Raw genomic sequence first — 16696 nt, 5'->3', positions numbered from 1 at the left:
GTACGTTGTATGCGTTTTGTTGTGTTAACACGAGTTTCACTATTTAGAGGCATATATAATTTAAATGATTCTTATTACGCATCGGGCATGTAAAACTTAAAACTAGAACTGAGCAATGACAACCTCCTGTCTATAGGTGGCAGTAGAGTAGCGATTTGTATTTTTTTTGGCAACCAAAATGCTGTGTTCATTTGACCTGTGCAGGTTTAGTAGATCTGTAAACTACACAAGAGGTGGATGTATCTGTCTAAGTGTCTGAGTATATGATGTAGAAATCAGTGCAAATCCGATATCCGCTTTGAGGATGCTGCGTTCCAGGCACCTCCGAATTCAGCAATCATCTATGACACTCGAGAGGGTTTTTTTTTCAAGTTTAATTTTTCCGTCAAAGCCAAATATCCATCACATTTTCTTGTGATTGGCAATTTTTAAAAATCACACTCAAATGAAAGCAATTATCAAATCAACATTTACAATACTTTTCAACTGATAATTATGTGTTTATTTTAAGAAGACCTATTTCCTCCCAGCATACTTTGAACGCATCATTCGTATACTGCCTGCCTGTTTGCTCCTGTAGTGGCTACGTGTAGTTTTAAAGGAAAATGGCAGATAGAAAAAACAATAATGTTCCCAATACGAGCGCAAATTTGTTATTGAACGCCGGTCCGGAGTTCACATTCAATTTGCCTTTCATGCCAGTGAGTCAAGCCTCTGGTTCGGCGGTGCTGTCAGGAGGTGAGAATTAAGACATACCGACAGTGGAACCGTAAACGTTAGCATGCAAGCTAGCGAGTTAGCTGACTTCCTGTGGGATGTCAGCTATATATTCCAATGGAGTGCTAGGCCGGTGTAAATAGTTTAATTACCCAAACCTGCAGTCATTTAGTCAGACTTAATACAATGCGTGTACATTAGCTGTTGTGTTATTATTACTTGTTAGGAGGTTTCATTGTGTTTTAAAATGGCGAGTGTGTTGATGTTCTGCTGTATAATGTGTCATCACCGACCTGAACCACAGTGGGGCAAAAAAGTATTTAGTCAGCCACCGATTGTGCAAGTTCTCCCACTTAAAATGATGACAGAGGTCTGTAATTTTCATCATAGGTACACTTCAACTGTGAGACAGAATGTGAAAAAAAAATCCAGGAATTCACATTGTAGGAATTTTAAAGAATTTATTTGTAAATTATGGTGGGAAATAAGTATTTGGTCAACCATTCAAAACTCTCACTGATGAAAGGAGGTTTTGGCTCAAAATCTCACGATACATGGCCCCATTCATTCTTTCCTTAACACGGATCAATCGTCCTGTCCCATTAGCAGAAAAACAGCCCCAAAGCATGATGTTTCCAGCCCCATGCTTCACAGTAGGTCTGGTGTTCTTGGGATGCAACTCAGTATTCTTCTTCCTCCAAACACGACGAGTTGAGTTTATACCAGAATGGATACATGGATGATACAGCAGAGGATTGGGAGAATGTCATGTGGTCAGATGAAACCAAAATATAACTTTTTAGTATAAACTCTACTTGTCGTGTTTGGAGGAAGAAGAATACTGAGTTGCATCACAAGAACACCACACCTACTGTGAAGCATGAGGGTGGAAACATCATGCTTTGGGGCTGTTTTTCAGCTAAGGGGACAGGACGATTCATCCGTGTTAAGGAAAGAATGAATGGGGCCATGTATCGTGAGATTTTGAGCCCAAACCTCCTTCCATCAGTAAAAGCTTTGAATGGTTGACCAAATACTTATTTTCCACCATAATTTACAAATAAATTCTTAAAAAATCCTACAATGTGAATTCCTGGATTTTCTTTTCACATTCTGTCTCTCACAGTTGAAGTGTACATATGATGGAAATTACAGACCTCCGTCATCCTATTAAGTGGAAAAACTTGCACAATCGGTGGCTGACTAAATACGTTTTTGCCCCACTGTATGTCGACTACCATGAATTGATCAACGTGGACGCCGACTTAAACAGGATGAAAAACTTATTCGGGTGTTACCATTTAGTGGTCAATAGTACGGAATATGTGTACTGTACTGTGCAATCTACTAATAAAAGTTTCAATCAATCAGTTTAAAAAAAAAAACTGTGAGTCACATTCAACTATAATACTTGTCGTATTTTATGTGAAGCCTTAGATAAGCAAGTTGGTGGTTGTAAAATGGGCTTTCTGAATTTTCTTCAGAGGATTCTACTGATGTCGGCGAGGAAGACAGCTTCTTGGGTCAGACTGCTGAAAATGCGCCAGCTCCCTCTACCTTCAACTACTTCTCCAACCCAGTATCCAGCAGCGACCCGTTTGCGTCTATTGGCCAACCACAATGTCCACCACTATCACTGGCAGGCGCATCAATGACAACCATCACTGGATCTGTTCCTAGCAGCATTAACATGGCACTGCCACCACCTCCAATCTCACAGTTAAACAACGCTCCTCCTGCATTTGGCAGTACAGTGAATCAGAGCCCAATGGGACGGCATACTCCTTCCCCTGGCACGATGACCCCGCCTCCTCCGCAAATGCCGCAACATAGTCATAATCCTTATCGACACACTCCCACCAGCAGCAAAGCGAGTCCGTATATTGCAGCTCCTGAGGTCCTTCCACCAAGCCAGCCATCACATCAGAATCCCTATTCTGTCAATCCGGGGCCGGAATCATTCCACATGTTCACAAAGGTAAACATAACGTTTATGTAATACCAGGAATATACTTTAAATGAATGTAGTTATCATTAAGCATTCTCTTTTCCTCATCTTAGGCTCCTTCCACTCACATTCATGCTCCTCCCCCGCCAGCTAACCCTGCCGGTGCGCTCGTACCTGCTGGCATGAGTCTACAGCACAATTACAATGTTTATGAACCTGTTCAGCCTCACTGGTTCTACTGCAAGTTAGTAGAGTTAAGAAGTGTGTGGCTTCCTTTCAGCATAATTGACTCCCTCCAGCTTGAGGAGACATATAATTCTGGTATTTATAAATATTTTTTCAGCTAATAAATTGTTATAAACAAAGGAGATTTAACATTTTTTGTGTTTTTTTTCCCCCTGCAGTTCAACCAGACCCAGAAAATGTGATTGTCCGTACAGATGGTGGCCGTTTTGATGTGCACCTGTACGACCGCATGCGCTCAGCAATTTACTGGGAGGAGGATCCCACAGAAGTGCGGCGCTGCACTTGGTTTTACAAAGGGGACACGGATAGTCGATTTATTCCTTACTCTGAGGAATTTAGTGACAAGCTAGAGGTTTGTTTCCTGACTACACATATTTATTTTATATTCATTTGTTTATTCCCTCATCAACGTACATTCTAAGTGTGATTCATATCGTTGTCATATCCACAGGCAGAATATAAGAAAGCTGTGTCTACTAACCAATGGCACCGTAGACTGGAGTTCCCATCTGGAGAAACCATAGTCATGCACAACCCAAAGGTACTGTAAACCTCAGTCCAATTGATAAGGGTCCTCAAGCTTTTACATGTCTTGAAAGTTATATCTACTTTGGCGTTGGTTTTTAAAATTTGGAAAGTGCTTATATTAGTCATCCCAAATGTCTATTTAGTGAAGTTCCGCTATTTTTCTAGCCAAAGTGATAATTTTTTTAGATTTTCGTATAAACCCGCTAATTCAGCCGCTCTCCGGCGTACCGTGGTTAACTGGCCGCTTAGAGAAACTATGCTAGCAGGCTGAGTACAGACGAGAATACAGCCGAGTATAGCTTTACTAACTGACTTGTTCACGCTTGCCGGTGCATCGTGGCTAGTTGGCTGCTTGGACTCAAAACTAGCAACGCTGGCCATGCTTAGGCCTATTGTAGCCCGCACTAGCTGTTGTGTCCACACTGTGTAAAATTATTTTATCATTCTGTTGAAGTCATAGCCTAAAATTAAGCTAGATTAGGCTAGCCTGCGTGTGAAGCGATGAAAAATGAAAGAGTGAATGCTTTGAATGTTAAAAAGAATGTCAAGTTTGGACTGCGTTATAGTATAGGTTAATTAGTGAGGTGGTAAAGAATATGAAAGTAGTCCGTAAATGGGGAAAAGCAGGAGATATACCCTTGTGGCAAACATGAGTGCTGTGACACTTGTCCTGTTTCAACAATATATTGCTGTTGACCAGTAGTTATGTCTCATAATTTTAATCATGATTTAAGAAACTAAACCCTTTAACTTGTACTAGAGCCAGTGCTACATGGCAAAAGTTGCTTAAAAAGCACTGTTTTAAAGGTGCCATATGTAGTAATGTGGCCAGAAATGGTACTGCAATCACAGTCAAAATTCCGTAGTCCCGTTCCACTCTCCAGACTAAGGTTTACAAATACGTATCCAAATCCTACTCTAAGGAACTTCAAATGGCAATCGACGAGTCCTATGCTGTAGGTTTCTCTTGTTTATGCTTCTTGCAAGGTGGTTCACTACATAATTATGCCACAATTTACTGATGTCAATTAGCCAAATGTATTTGTGAAGTTACGCAGCAATATTTTTGTCGGGAGTCGGGACAGATGGTTGGCATTACCCTGCTAAAATGTGTAGTTTGACCGCAGGCAACACCATCGAAATAATTATATATAATAATATATTGTATATTATATATGGCTCCAGCGACCCCCCCGCAACCCCGAAAGGGACAAGCAGTAGAAAATGGATGGATGGATATATGGCATAGGCCTACTTTGATGGCAAGCCAAGGCCAACAGTAAAATTACCGCCACATTTCGTTCCGCATAACTCCATGTTGCATCCAACCTGACGCAGTGCATTCTCTTCCATGTACGCACATCACCATCTTTCAGTGCAAAGTGTGATTCTATGAGACAACCCACGTTGCACAAAAACCTCGTTACGCATAAATCATATAGCTTACTACCATGTCAATACACACACTAGAAAATCATTGCATGTAATGCATTATATTGTGCCAAGCACATATGTGCCTGATGTACATATTACCAGAAACTGCAATTAGCCGAGCTAATGTTGTAACGCATTTCCTAATCGTATCAGCATATTGAGAACGAAATCGGTATTGACACTACCAATATCCACATCGGTTTTATTTGTGGAAAATATATTTTGCCCTGTCAGTTGGACGAGACATCGACATACAGGCTAACGGGCATATATTTCCCTCGTTAGCCTATAAGTCAATGTGTCATTGACCGGGCTAGCATGCTGAGCTACATTAGTTGGATGGTGCTTCGCTCCTAAGCATTCGTTGCACAAACATACTAGCTTTGTCAGACAAAATCATAGACTGTATTGGACAATATAGTTTACATACAAAATGTCAATTTCCATTTATTACATGTAATAAGAAAATGTAAATGCCTTACTTACCTATCAAGTAGGAAATGAGCATGTTTGGCGTCAGATGAATGTTCTCTGACTTCATTCGTCTCCATCTTTCAAAGGCATCCACGATACAAATCCTTGTTTTGTTCCTCGCTTTGTCATGAATAAGTTGAGAATCATAACAATGCCTTTTAGGTTTACTAAAGTCTGACATGTTTAGTAACTTTACCAGTGGCAGTAGAAAGACGAAGGTGGCTGTGCGTAACTGGCAACATGGATGTGACACACTCACAGACTTTCTAATTGGTTAAACGGTAGAGGGCGGGACATCAAAAAGAAAATAATAACAATATTTCGGGGCTGTTATTCTAATTTTGAAATGAGCTTATCCTGGCTGACCTACCGTTATCAGTTTTAAGGTATTCGAAAATAACATGATTTCGTAATGCATTTTGACATATCAGGGCCATTTAATGATGACTAGACATGAACTTGTTATTATGGCACCTTTCGGTATTGTAGTGATGGGAATATTGTGTAGTGAACTGTAGTTACCCAGTGTTGGCTGCAGATGGCAGCGCCGGGCTTGCTGCAGTGTTAGACTTAGTCTGGGAGCAAAGAAGAAACTAGGACTACTAGAGCAGTGGTTCTCAAACGGGGGTACTTTAAAGGTATGCCAAGGGACACGTGAGATTTTTCTAAAATATTCTAAAAATAGCAACGATTAAAAAATCCTTTATGAATATATTTATTGCACAATACTTCAACAAAATATGAATGTAAGTTCATAAACTGTGAAAAGAAATGCAACAATGCAATATTCAGTGTTGACAGCTAGATTTTTTGTGGACATGTTCCATAAATATTGATGTTAAAGGTTTCTTTTTTTGTGAAGAAATGTTTAAAATTAAGTTCATGAATCCAGATGGATCTCTATTGCAATCCCCAAAGAGGGCAATTTAATTTGAAGATTACTTCTATGTGTAGAAATCTTTATTTATAATTTATAAAAACCTGTTTATTTTTAAACAAGTCTGTAATTATTTTTATATCTTTTTTTCTAAATAGTTCAAGAAAGACCACTAAAAATGAGCAAGTTTACAGTTGAATAAATCAGAAACTGATGACATAGTGCTTTATTTTACTTTTTTATCTCTTTTTTTCAACCAAAAATGCTTTGCTCTGATTAGGGGGTACTTGAATTAAAAAATGTTCACAAGGGGTACATCACTGAAAAAAGGTTGAGTGTGTGTCACACTCCTGGCTGTTAGCTATACAATCCTAGTTTTATGAAAACAAATAAAAAGGTAACTTGTGCACCGTCAGTCTGCCTCCTTCATATTGCTGCCACCGTTACAGTACAGTCATACATTTATTAAAAGTAAATGTAATAAAAAGCTTCCTGTTATAATTAAACAGCTGATACCATTAATGCACTCTTACATCCATTCAATCTATTTAATAAGTGACTTACTAATTCAAAAAAATATTTGAGTTTTTACAATTACACTATCTGTTATCAAATACAGCCATCATATTTCATGCATTAATGAAATGATTTTTATTGATGTTGTGAAGATATATTCTCAAACCAGACCTATCATTGAATTAATAAAATAAAGTGTGGATGTTGTACGAATTTGGAATGGCTTTTATTGATACAGTGAATATATTTTCTCAACAAAAACAATGAACTGATGACAAACTATGGATTTCGTACATTCTTAGAATGGCTAACAATTATATGGTAAAGATATTTTCTCAACAAAACTATTGGTGATGTGGTACAGTCATGAAAAATAGGTGTGGTTTTCAGATTATAGCCTTTAATAGATACAAACCATTAGTAACATTTTCTATGTAGGAAATGCCTTCCAAAGCATCTTAAAATTGGTGAAGTCTCTTAATTTCAAAAGTGCCCCCTTGCACCCAGGCTGTTATTTTTCAATTCCTCAAAAAATTTTTTTTACCTCCCTCAGATCCTTGTTTAGATTTTCTAAACTGTGATTGAAATTACTCATGTTTATTTCTCAATAAATGTAATTCAATATAGAAATATTTGTATTGGGACAGATTACGGTTTTGTCTTTATACACACCCACATCAGATTTGAAATTAGTCAAATGCATATTACCATATTTTCCAGACTATAAACCGCAACTTTTTTTCCTAAACTTTGAACCCTGCGACTTGTTCAAAGGAGCGGCTTACCAATGGATTTTTCTTTGCTAATGACTAAATTATGGAATGGGTTAAGCGAATAAATCAAATAATGTGCTAACATAATCTACTTTAAGAAACTGTTCATACCCAAAGTGTTTACAAAGTACAAGGAAGAAGAATCCTGACAAACATATTGAACCTTTTTAAAAAAAGGAGAACAATCTTATCCATCTCATAGGATGAATAAAGGCATCAATTACTTTTCTGTTTTTTTTTAATCAGCCATTTCACTGCCGTGTTACAGGCACTGTTTGAAAACATTTACAAAATCTGTCCATGTCAATATCTCATTTTACAACATAACAGTGTATATATGCGGATTATAATCTGGTGCGGCTAGTATATGAAAAACTCTTGTTTTCCTTCTAAAATGTATTCGGAGGTACCTTTTATGATGATGTCCAGAACATTTTTATACGTTTGAAGAAAGTAACATAATTTTAAACATAACCATAATATTTTATACTAGGTTACAAATAATTACAGTCAATGGTTGCTTAATGTCTGGAGGCCAAAGATATGACCAAATTCTGAGTAAACAATAAAAAAATAAAATCCCTTCATATCTTCGCTCTTTGAATTGAGGGAAATAAAAATGTATTTCACATGTGTTTAAACAGGGCCTGAATGTGACCTTTGACATTTGGATGATGTTATCCAAATGTGGATTGTTCCTTATTTGCCTTGTTGTTAGGTGATTGTGCAATTTCAACCCTCTTCCATGCCTGATGAGTGGGGGACAACTCAGGACGGACAGACCAGGCCCAGAGTGGTGAAGAGAGGGATCGACGATGACCATGATGAAGTCCCTGATGGTAGTCTATTTCCACTATACACAGTTGACACTCATTTAAGCATCAATTTGGAAGGGATTATCCTTTTTTTGTAAACCTGAATTATAGCTCACAGAAATCTCTTATTTGAGCTGATGCTTTTAAAATGTGTTGTGTCCACCATCCTCATCACTTGACATCAATAACACTTTTTAGTACCTGATTTTTTATTATTTTTTATAGACCCCATAACTAACCCCCTGCACTTTTTTCAGGTGAGCTCTCCAAGGTGGACCATCTCGTGTTCATGGTTCATGGTATTGGTCCTGTATGTGACCTTAGGTTTAGGAGCATGGTTGAGTGTGGTGAGTAAAAAGACACAATAATTGTGAAGCCTCAATTATATGCAATGAACATAATGTACACAATTTATTGTACTTAACTTTTAGTGGACGACTTCCGCACTGTGTCACTGAAGCTGCTGCAAAGTCACTTTAAGAAATCATTGGATGATCACGCCATCAGCCGGGTGGAGTTCCTGCCTGTCCAGTGGCACACGGCTCTACATGGAGATGCCACAGGGGTGGACAGGTGAGGAGAAGATGGTTCCCACCGGCTGGGGAAGATTACACATTACACAAAAGTGAGAATATCAAACAAATACATTTTTTCTCTGTGCAGGAGAATCAAGAAAATCACTTTACCCAGCACAGGACGTTTACGTCACTTTACAAATGAGACCTTGTTAGATGTGCTGTTCTACAACAGTCCTACGTACTGCCAGACCATCATGGACACAGTTGCCTCAGAGATTAACAGACTACACACCCTGTTTTTGAAGAGAAACCCGGATTACAAAGGGGCAATATCTGTGGCTGGACACAGTTTAGGTAATGTACTACTTTAAAAAAACACTATTATAGACAAGGAGGCATTTACACCTGAGAACAATTTTGACTCTCCTTTGAACATATTTTTTTTGGGATGTGGGAGGAAGCCTGTGTAGAATATGCAAACGCCACATTCGAAACCCCAAGTTCCGTACTGTAAGGCTGACTTGCTAACCACTACATTTCCAACACATTAATTTATTTATGAGTAGCCCATCACAAATACATTTGGACCGCCACAAGTAGACCCTATTGGTCCTCTCTCATACACACATTATTTTGCACCTGGGCCCTCATGTACAGAGAGTTGTGTGGCTTTCCTACTAAATATGGACACATGATCAAATTCAGATGTATGAAAGTGTTGTCTTGCATAAATCCAAGCACATTTCTTTGTTACATCGCAATTTACTTGAAATCGACCGCCAACGTGTGTGGCTGGGCCAGCCCTGACCATGCCCCCTAATAAATACTCAAATTATATTGAAAGTAGCCACGTCACTTAGAATGTCACATGGGGCCAAATTAGTTCTCAGTAGGAGGTGCTTCTTTCTCCTGCTACAGAAAACAGCACGAAGGCTAAAAAACATCAGGAAGAAAGAAAGTCAAGAAGATGAATGTACATCCGCCCCTCCATGTGTGTGCATTAATACATACTTAAGTGCGTACGGCAGCTATAAAGTTGCCGCTAGGCAGCACACATATCCATGTCGTCAGTTTTGATGCATCTAAACTTGACTGTGAAAAGGACATACGGCAGGTTTTTGTGCGTACGCAAGCTTTGTACACGAGGCCCCTGGTCTGTCAGGGTAAAAGAAGACAAAGCAGGACAAATGGACTGTTGAGTTATCAGACAGCTCTTGATACAATTTTTCAATAAAGGACTAGTGACAAATTTAGTGGGGCCTATTGAAAACTCTGACATGAAAAAACGTGTCGCTTTCCTTAACGAACTCCAGGTGCTGCTGTGTCTGGTCCGCGACAATTTCTTGTGACATATGAAAAAAACAGCAAAAAGAAGCAACAATGGAAATGTATTTGTACTTATTAACATGGTTGTTTTGTTTGTCACATATCTGACTCACTTTTTGCAAATATATCATGGCCAATTATGCAATTTAGACAATTACATCTTTACGAGTAGCACACACCCTCCTCATCCAAACCACCTTCGACACACACACATTTCAGTCATTTTAGAAACACCATGTTCCTATAATATGTATTAGTTAACATATAATGATCCGTGATACTACTGGTTTGGACATCAGCAACTGCATTTGTTTTAGCTATACATTTTTTACTTTTAGAATAAATCATCTTTCTTGCAGGATCCCTTATTCTATTTGACCTGTTGTCAAATCAAAAGACTGATACAACCACTCCCTCTATACACACTGTGAATGGAGACAGCAAACAGGTAATATACATGATTGTATAATTTTATATTGCGGAGTTTCTTATACATCCATTTATTATCATTGTTATTAATATAAAGAAAAACATTGATAATGTTATCATTATATATGTGGCCACAAATAGGTTCAGTGCTACCTGCTCTTGCTTATTAACGCATTATAATTCGACTGTCTCTTAATGCAGCTTGTTACTACAACTTTTTACAGTAGATTGCATAACGCTGCTTCTTCACACCTTTTATGAGCATCTGGTCTGCCCAAAGATAAATTGACACATGTATGACTCGAAAACACACACAAAAAGAACAGACAGAAGAAAGTGTATTTGTATTTCTAAACACTTTTTTTTTGCTTTCCATGTTTTTTTGAACCAATGTGTTATGGCCTATTAAAAAAATTAGATGATTACATCATCTACAGCAGGGTTCGGGAACCTTTTTGCTGAGAGAGCCATGAAAGCCAATATTTTAAAATGTATTTCCGTGAGAGCCGTATAACATTTTTAAACACTGAATACAACTAAATGTGTGCATTTTAAGTAAGATCAACATTTTTAGAGTATAATAAGTCTCTTATTCTTTTTATAACATTGTTATTCTGAAGCTATTAATAAATAGTAATAGTAAATAGTAAACCAGTAATAAATAAAATAATTCTACAATTAATGCAACTTCTTGAACAGGTGCGGTAGAAAACGGATGAATGGATTAAAATGCATGAGAATGTTTAGTATTTTGAACGTTATTTATATTTTGAGCGTAATTATTAATTACTTATCGTTGTTAAGCAATGTCAGCTAAGATTTATCTGAGAGCCAGATGCAGTCATCAAAAGAGCCACATCTGGCTCTAGAGCCATAGGTTCCCTACCCCTGATCTACAGGCTCCCACCTCAACCCAAATTGCAGTTTACAATTGTGGGAAACACTATATTGACGACTGAAATTACTTATTAACAAGTCAAGTGCATAATACCATGGATGTACTGCAAATGCTGATCTGTTTTAAACTTTGCCTCCTAAAATTAGGTAGCAGTTCCACAGGCTGTCACCCCTCCAGCTGTGGAGGAGGAGCCAAAAGAAGAGGGAGAAGAGTTGGAGGACCTTTCTGCTGTGCTGGAACATCTTGGCCTGTCTGAGTACAAGAGCACCTTTGATGAGGAAAAGATTGACATCGAATCATTTGTAAGTGGTCTTCTACAGCAATGCTTAATGATTATTATGATAGTGATTAATGAGAAAGTCAAACACAAATAGACAAAGTAGACATTAAAATGTTGAAAGAAATCCACATTTGGATGTAATGATAAAATAAACTGGAAATCGCATATACGAAATATACAACACAAGGTGGCAAGGGATATTTCTAAATTGAATAATGCATAATTAACCTGACTCTCACCAGGTCCTTGTTGTATGCTGAGCTCCGCACAAGGATCTGGGAGTTCTCAATAGGAGATGTATTTCAGAAGGCGGGGCCTTGTAAAAAAATCATTGTACGTGATTGTACAAACTACTTTTCCGTTGACGTGCTACTTCAACCACTCGGATCGAAATCAACCCGTGACGCAGATGATAGGGACGCTGGGTAATCCAAACCTGGTCAGAAGAAGAGCCAAAACCTCCTTGCCACCAATAAATGACTTCAAAACCGTACTTTGTTCATCTTTTAAATAATTAATATTTGATCGATGTCGCAAAACAGTTGCAAAAGCAGAATCAATGTCAGCACACGACTCCTTGCTCTGTGTCGTTATTGTTGTTTGAATCAAACAGTCCCTTCGGCACTACATCACATCTATGTACCGTAATCCCACCCAGCGATCCTGATTGGTTCATTATTTTTTTTAATATGTTCTGGAACAAAAATCACTGCACACTTTTTACTGCACGCCAGTGTTGCCGTATTTGCGTAATTGTGTAGAAATATGGGTAAAAAATTACAAAAGTTCACTTCATTCACTAACCATGTTACAAAAAATATCAGTTGGAATAATACATAAGATAGGTTATCGAGTACATACAAACCCTTTATTGACTGCAAAATACTTAAACTTAATGATTTGGTGCATTTACAAACAGCTAAATTTATGCACAAAGCAAACTATAACCGATATAATCTCTGAGGAATATTTAATTTAAAACATTTATATGTACGTGCAACACTTAAGACCTTTAGTTCATCAGTATGTGAAATTAAATTATGGAATGGATTATGCAAATATGTCAAACAATGTACTAATGTGATCCAATTAAAGAGGCTCTTTCAAACTACAAGTGTTTACACATTCATGGACGAATATTTTTGGTAAACATTAGAACTGTTGTATTGATTTGTGTAAATGTTGTTACAATTACAAGTTAAGAACAGAAGCGAACAAATGTGTTAGTAATTGCTATGAATTAAAAAAAAGGGGTAGGATTGAATAAGATGTGCTTCTTCCTAATCCTTTTCAAACATGTAAAGAGAAATTAACATACATAATCATTATATGATGTATCATATTTTAAATGTTTACATCTTCGAAATAAATTAAACCAAAACCAATAATAATGCTGACTTGACTTACATGTTCCTTTAGCTCATGTGTACAGTTGAGGATTTGAAGGGAGATGGGAATCCACTTGGCCCTCGGAAAAAGATCGCCAAATTTGTCAAGGAAAGAGTGGCTATACAGGTACGTCAGTAAAAAAATAAATAAATCATTCTTTCGCAGCGATGTCTGACCTGCTGTTGTGTACATAGGCAGCGGCTCAGGAGAAAAAAATGCAGGTCCAGGCAGCCAGTCAAGTTTTGGAGCCCCCACACGGTGGTGAAACGCTTCCTGATCCCAGTGTGAAAAAGTTACCTGTGGGTGTCTCCTCCATCCATGTGGACTACAACTACTTTGAAGTTGGCACTGGGCAGGTATGTCATGTTGCTCAGTATGTCACTGCTCATTAAGTGTCCACTGAGCATGTTTTGCTTTGTAGGTGTCTGTGGTCTACCACAATCTGGACTTCCATCCAGTGAATTTCTTTGCCCTGGGTTCTCCAATTGGAATGTTCTTGACCGTCAGAGGTCTTGAGAAGATTGACGAGAGCTATCAGCTTCCAACGTGCAAAGGATTCTTCAATATTTACCATCCGGTAATTGTCATGATTTCATGATTTAAACGCATGCTTATCTACGTAAATCCCAGAATATGGAATACACATAAGTCACACCAATGTAATTTCTGGACAAATTTAATTTTGTACATATATTGGCGCCCCATGTCTATCACCTCCAGGTGGACACATTGAAACATGAAATATTTACACAGGCGCTTTTGTTCATTCACAAATGTAACAAAAGACAGTGTTTGTAACACAACATACAGTAACCCACTGGAGAAATCATTGAGCGGGGTATTTGTCCTTCTCCACTTCCTGCAAGCTTGTCGTCATTGTTGTGCACTGGTCCGGCCTTTTCAGACCCCATTAGTGGTGGTGGATTTCCGTTCTGTGCGGCGGCTGTTTTCTTTTACAATGGCCAAGACCCGTTAGTGGGGGGTAGATTTCCGTTCCGTGTGGTGGCTGTTTACTTTTTCAATGGCTGGCTCGATCATTTTCAGCTTTGGAGTTGCGTCGTGTGCATTTAGTTGTTTCTTTTCCATGATGAGGGTAAGTCCATAACGTTCTAAACTGCTGATTGAATGATTGTGTTTGATTTAATGTGACTAATTTTATGATCCACCGAGACGAGCCTAAAATTTATTGGCAGCATTTGAAGCTTGTGAACCCAGAAAATGCATAAATTAGCCGCACCGGGATTCAAAGCATAGGGAAAAAGTAGTGGCTTATAGTCCTGAAATTACACTATATATATTTTTATCATTTATAACATGAATACTTATTGTATTTTATTTTTCACAATGGTAAAGCCATGCTTTTGAAACGTTTATTTTACTGCTGTCAAATGATAATTTAAAAAAATCATATTAATCACATATTTGAATTTTGATTAATTATCATTAATCACAGGTTATTTACTAGCTTGCATAATATAAAGAGAATCTAGGCCCAACCACCGCCCCCGTGATAACAGTTTCATCTGAAGTCCTACCAGGGTGAATTTGGAGTGAATTTACCAGTGAATACACTAGTCAGAGTCTCCTCACTTATCTTTGCATGAAATATGCATTTACCTGATTGCAGATCGTATGACAACCCAGGTAACCATCAGTGGTTAAGGTAAAGCAGGATGTATGGTCAAAATAAATTGCGTGATTAATCTATGTGCATGGTTAATCTTCTGTGATTAATCACGTGAGTTAACTGGTTATTTTTGACTAATTTAATTGTATCACACCAGTATTTCTTTTTTTTAGTCTCGATCACGTTTACTGACTGACTGATCACTGAATATTAATGCTTGAAATAATAATTGTCAACACTGGCCAAAATGGCATTCCACTTTTAAGTTTTGACAGTTTTACTGTCATAATGACAATTTTTATTTAAATACAGCGGTATGTCGGTTTTCGTTCGTCACCTGTTCCAAAAGGTCTGACGAAGACAAATCACAAGAAGCCGAATTACATTTTTCCTACAAGAAATATAATTATTGTATTCCAGACAGCCAAACATATGAACACAAAACACATTTAAAAGAGAATATTTATTGTTAACCATGCAACAAAATACATATAAACTACAAGTGAAATAAACATGTAACATAGCATTGACCTTTTATTTGACATTTGATATCTTTTAGGACTCAATGTTATTTAAAGGGGTCGTATTATGCAAAAACTACTTTTTTTTACCTGTTAGTACCTCTTTTTGTGTATTTTGGTCCTGCAAATATGAAATCAAACCATGGAAACATGGTAGACATTTATAAAACAATCTTGCCTTTTTCCTAATTTGCTCCAAACGAGTTATTGGGAATTTTAGGCTTTAAATTACATATTTTGCCTTATTTACATCAGCGGATGTCTTAAATATGGTAGAGCTCCCTAAGAGCTTTGTGCAAGTCTGCCATTTTTATTCGGTTGGAGTGAATAAGTTCCGTATTTTTCTCTTACTTCTTTTGTGGGGCAGACTGGCTCGTATATGAACATGCATGCTAAAGTCCTTCGCTATTGCCATTTCTATTACACAGTAGCGTATCGTTCTAATTTATATCTGTCAGTTTACTCTATATGAAAGTACATGTCGACGGGGAGACGACACCTTTGTAGAGGAAATGGTGTGGAGGAGGGCTTCTGCATGGAATAGAATAGGGTCTCATTTTTATAGTCTTTGATATGACTCGGCCGGGGTTTGAACTCACAACCTACCAATCTCACACTTTTTATTATTATCAATTATTGAATAATTAAAATAAATGACTTTGCTTAAGCTGTTTTTTAATGTTTTATTTTTGTAAGTTATAAAATAGAAATATGTCCTTAATAGTCTTTTGAGTTGAACAGTGAACATTGAACGTGTATTTGTGTGACAGGGTGGCAGATATTAGGTAGATTTAAGTTTATACTTTTTGTGCTACTTTACATTTTGATTTTATTACATTTATTTGAATGTTGTCTCAATCATTTTTATTTGACATTGAGGGAATGTAATAGAAACAAAAATTGAAAAAAATTAAACGATTGCGCCACCTTCAAGATTGACGAGTGTCTCTCCCCTCCTTCAGTTGGACCCTGTTGCATACAGGATGGAGCCCATGATCATACCGGACTTGGAATTGAAGCCTGTTCTGATACCACATCACAAAGGAAGAAAAAGGCTGCACCTTGGTACAAAAACGTCCCAAATTTTCCAAAATATTTGTCTGGGTTTGTATTCAAATGCGTCTTTGAATAACATCGTTGTTGCCAAATATGTGTTGTGTTACAGAGCTGAAGGAGTCACTCTCCAGGATGGGCTCGGACCTGAAACACGGTTTCATCAGCTCGCTCAGGAGCGCCTGGCAGACACTCAACGACTTCGCTCGCGCCCACACGTCGTCTGCTCAACTTCAGGCTGAGCTGGCAATTGTGGCCAATCAGATCGAAGAGCAGGAGAAGAGGGCACAAAAATGTGAGCTTTCTCATCCAGCACATGAGAGTGAT

At 37.8% G+C, this 16696-nt stretch overlaps 1 protein-coding gene across 1 annotated transcript in view; it reads left to right on the top strand.

The window, feature by feature from the left end:
• The first annotated feature begins 532 nt into the window (after positions 1–532).
• Positions 533–16696, top strand: part of sec23ip (SEC23 interacting protein) — a 25840-nt gene continuing 9676 nt past the window's right edge. Inside the window, exons 1-16 of the mRNA XM_061910812.1 lie at positions 533–738; positions 2202–2695; positions 2779–2986; positions 3070–3263; positions 3363–3452; positions 8232–8352; positions 8586–8675; positions 8760–8901; positions 8992–9200; positions 10532–10620; positions 11646–11801; positions 13199–13294; positions 13363–13524; positions 13590–13745; positions 16279–16381; positions 16482–16664. Of these exons, the coding sequence (XP_061766796.1) occupies positions 606–738; positions 2202–2695; positions 2779–2986; positions 3070–3263; positions 3363–3452; positions 8232–8352; positions 8586–8675; positions 8760–8901; positions 8992–9200; positions 10532–10620; positions 11646–11801; positions 13199–13294; positions 13363–13524; positions 13590–13745; positions 16279–16381; positions 16482–16664 (2626 nt within the window). The 5' untranslated portion in view covers positions 533–605. The remainder of the gene's footprint in view (positions 739–2201; positions 2696–2778; positions 2987–3069; positions 3264–3362; positions 3453–8231; positions 8353–8585; positions 8676–8759; positions 8902–8991; positions 9201–10531; positions 10621–11645; positions 11802–13198; positions 13295–13362; positions 13525–13589; positions 13746–16278; positions 16382–16481; positions 16665–16696) is intronic.

The sequence above is a fragment of the Nerophis ophidion genome, linkage group LG09 (assembly GCF_033978795.1).
Source record: "Nerophis ophidion isolate RoL-2023_Sa linkage group LG09, RoL_Noph_v1.0, whole genome shotgun sequence".
Taxonomy (NCBI): Eukaryota; Metazoa; Chordata; class Actinopteri; order Syngnathiformes; family Syngnathidae; genus Nerophis; species Nerophis ophidion.
The sequence above is the reverse complement of the archived record's forward strand: the minus strand, read 5'-3'. Positions and strand labels throughout refer to the sequence as shown.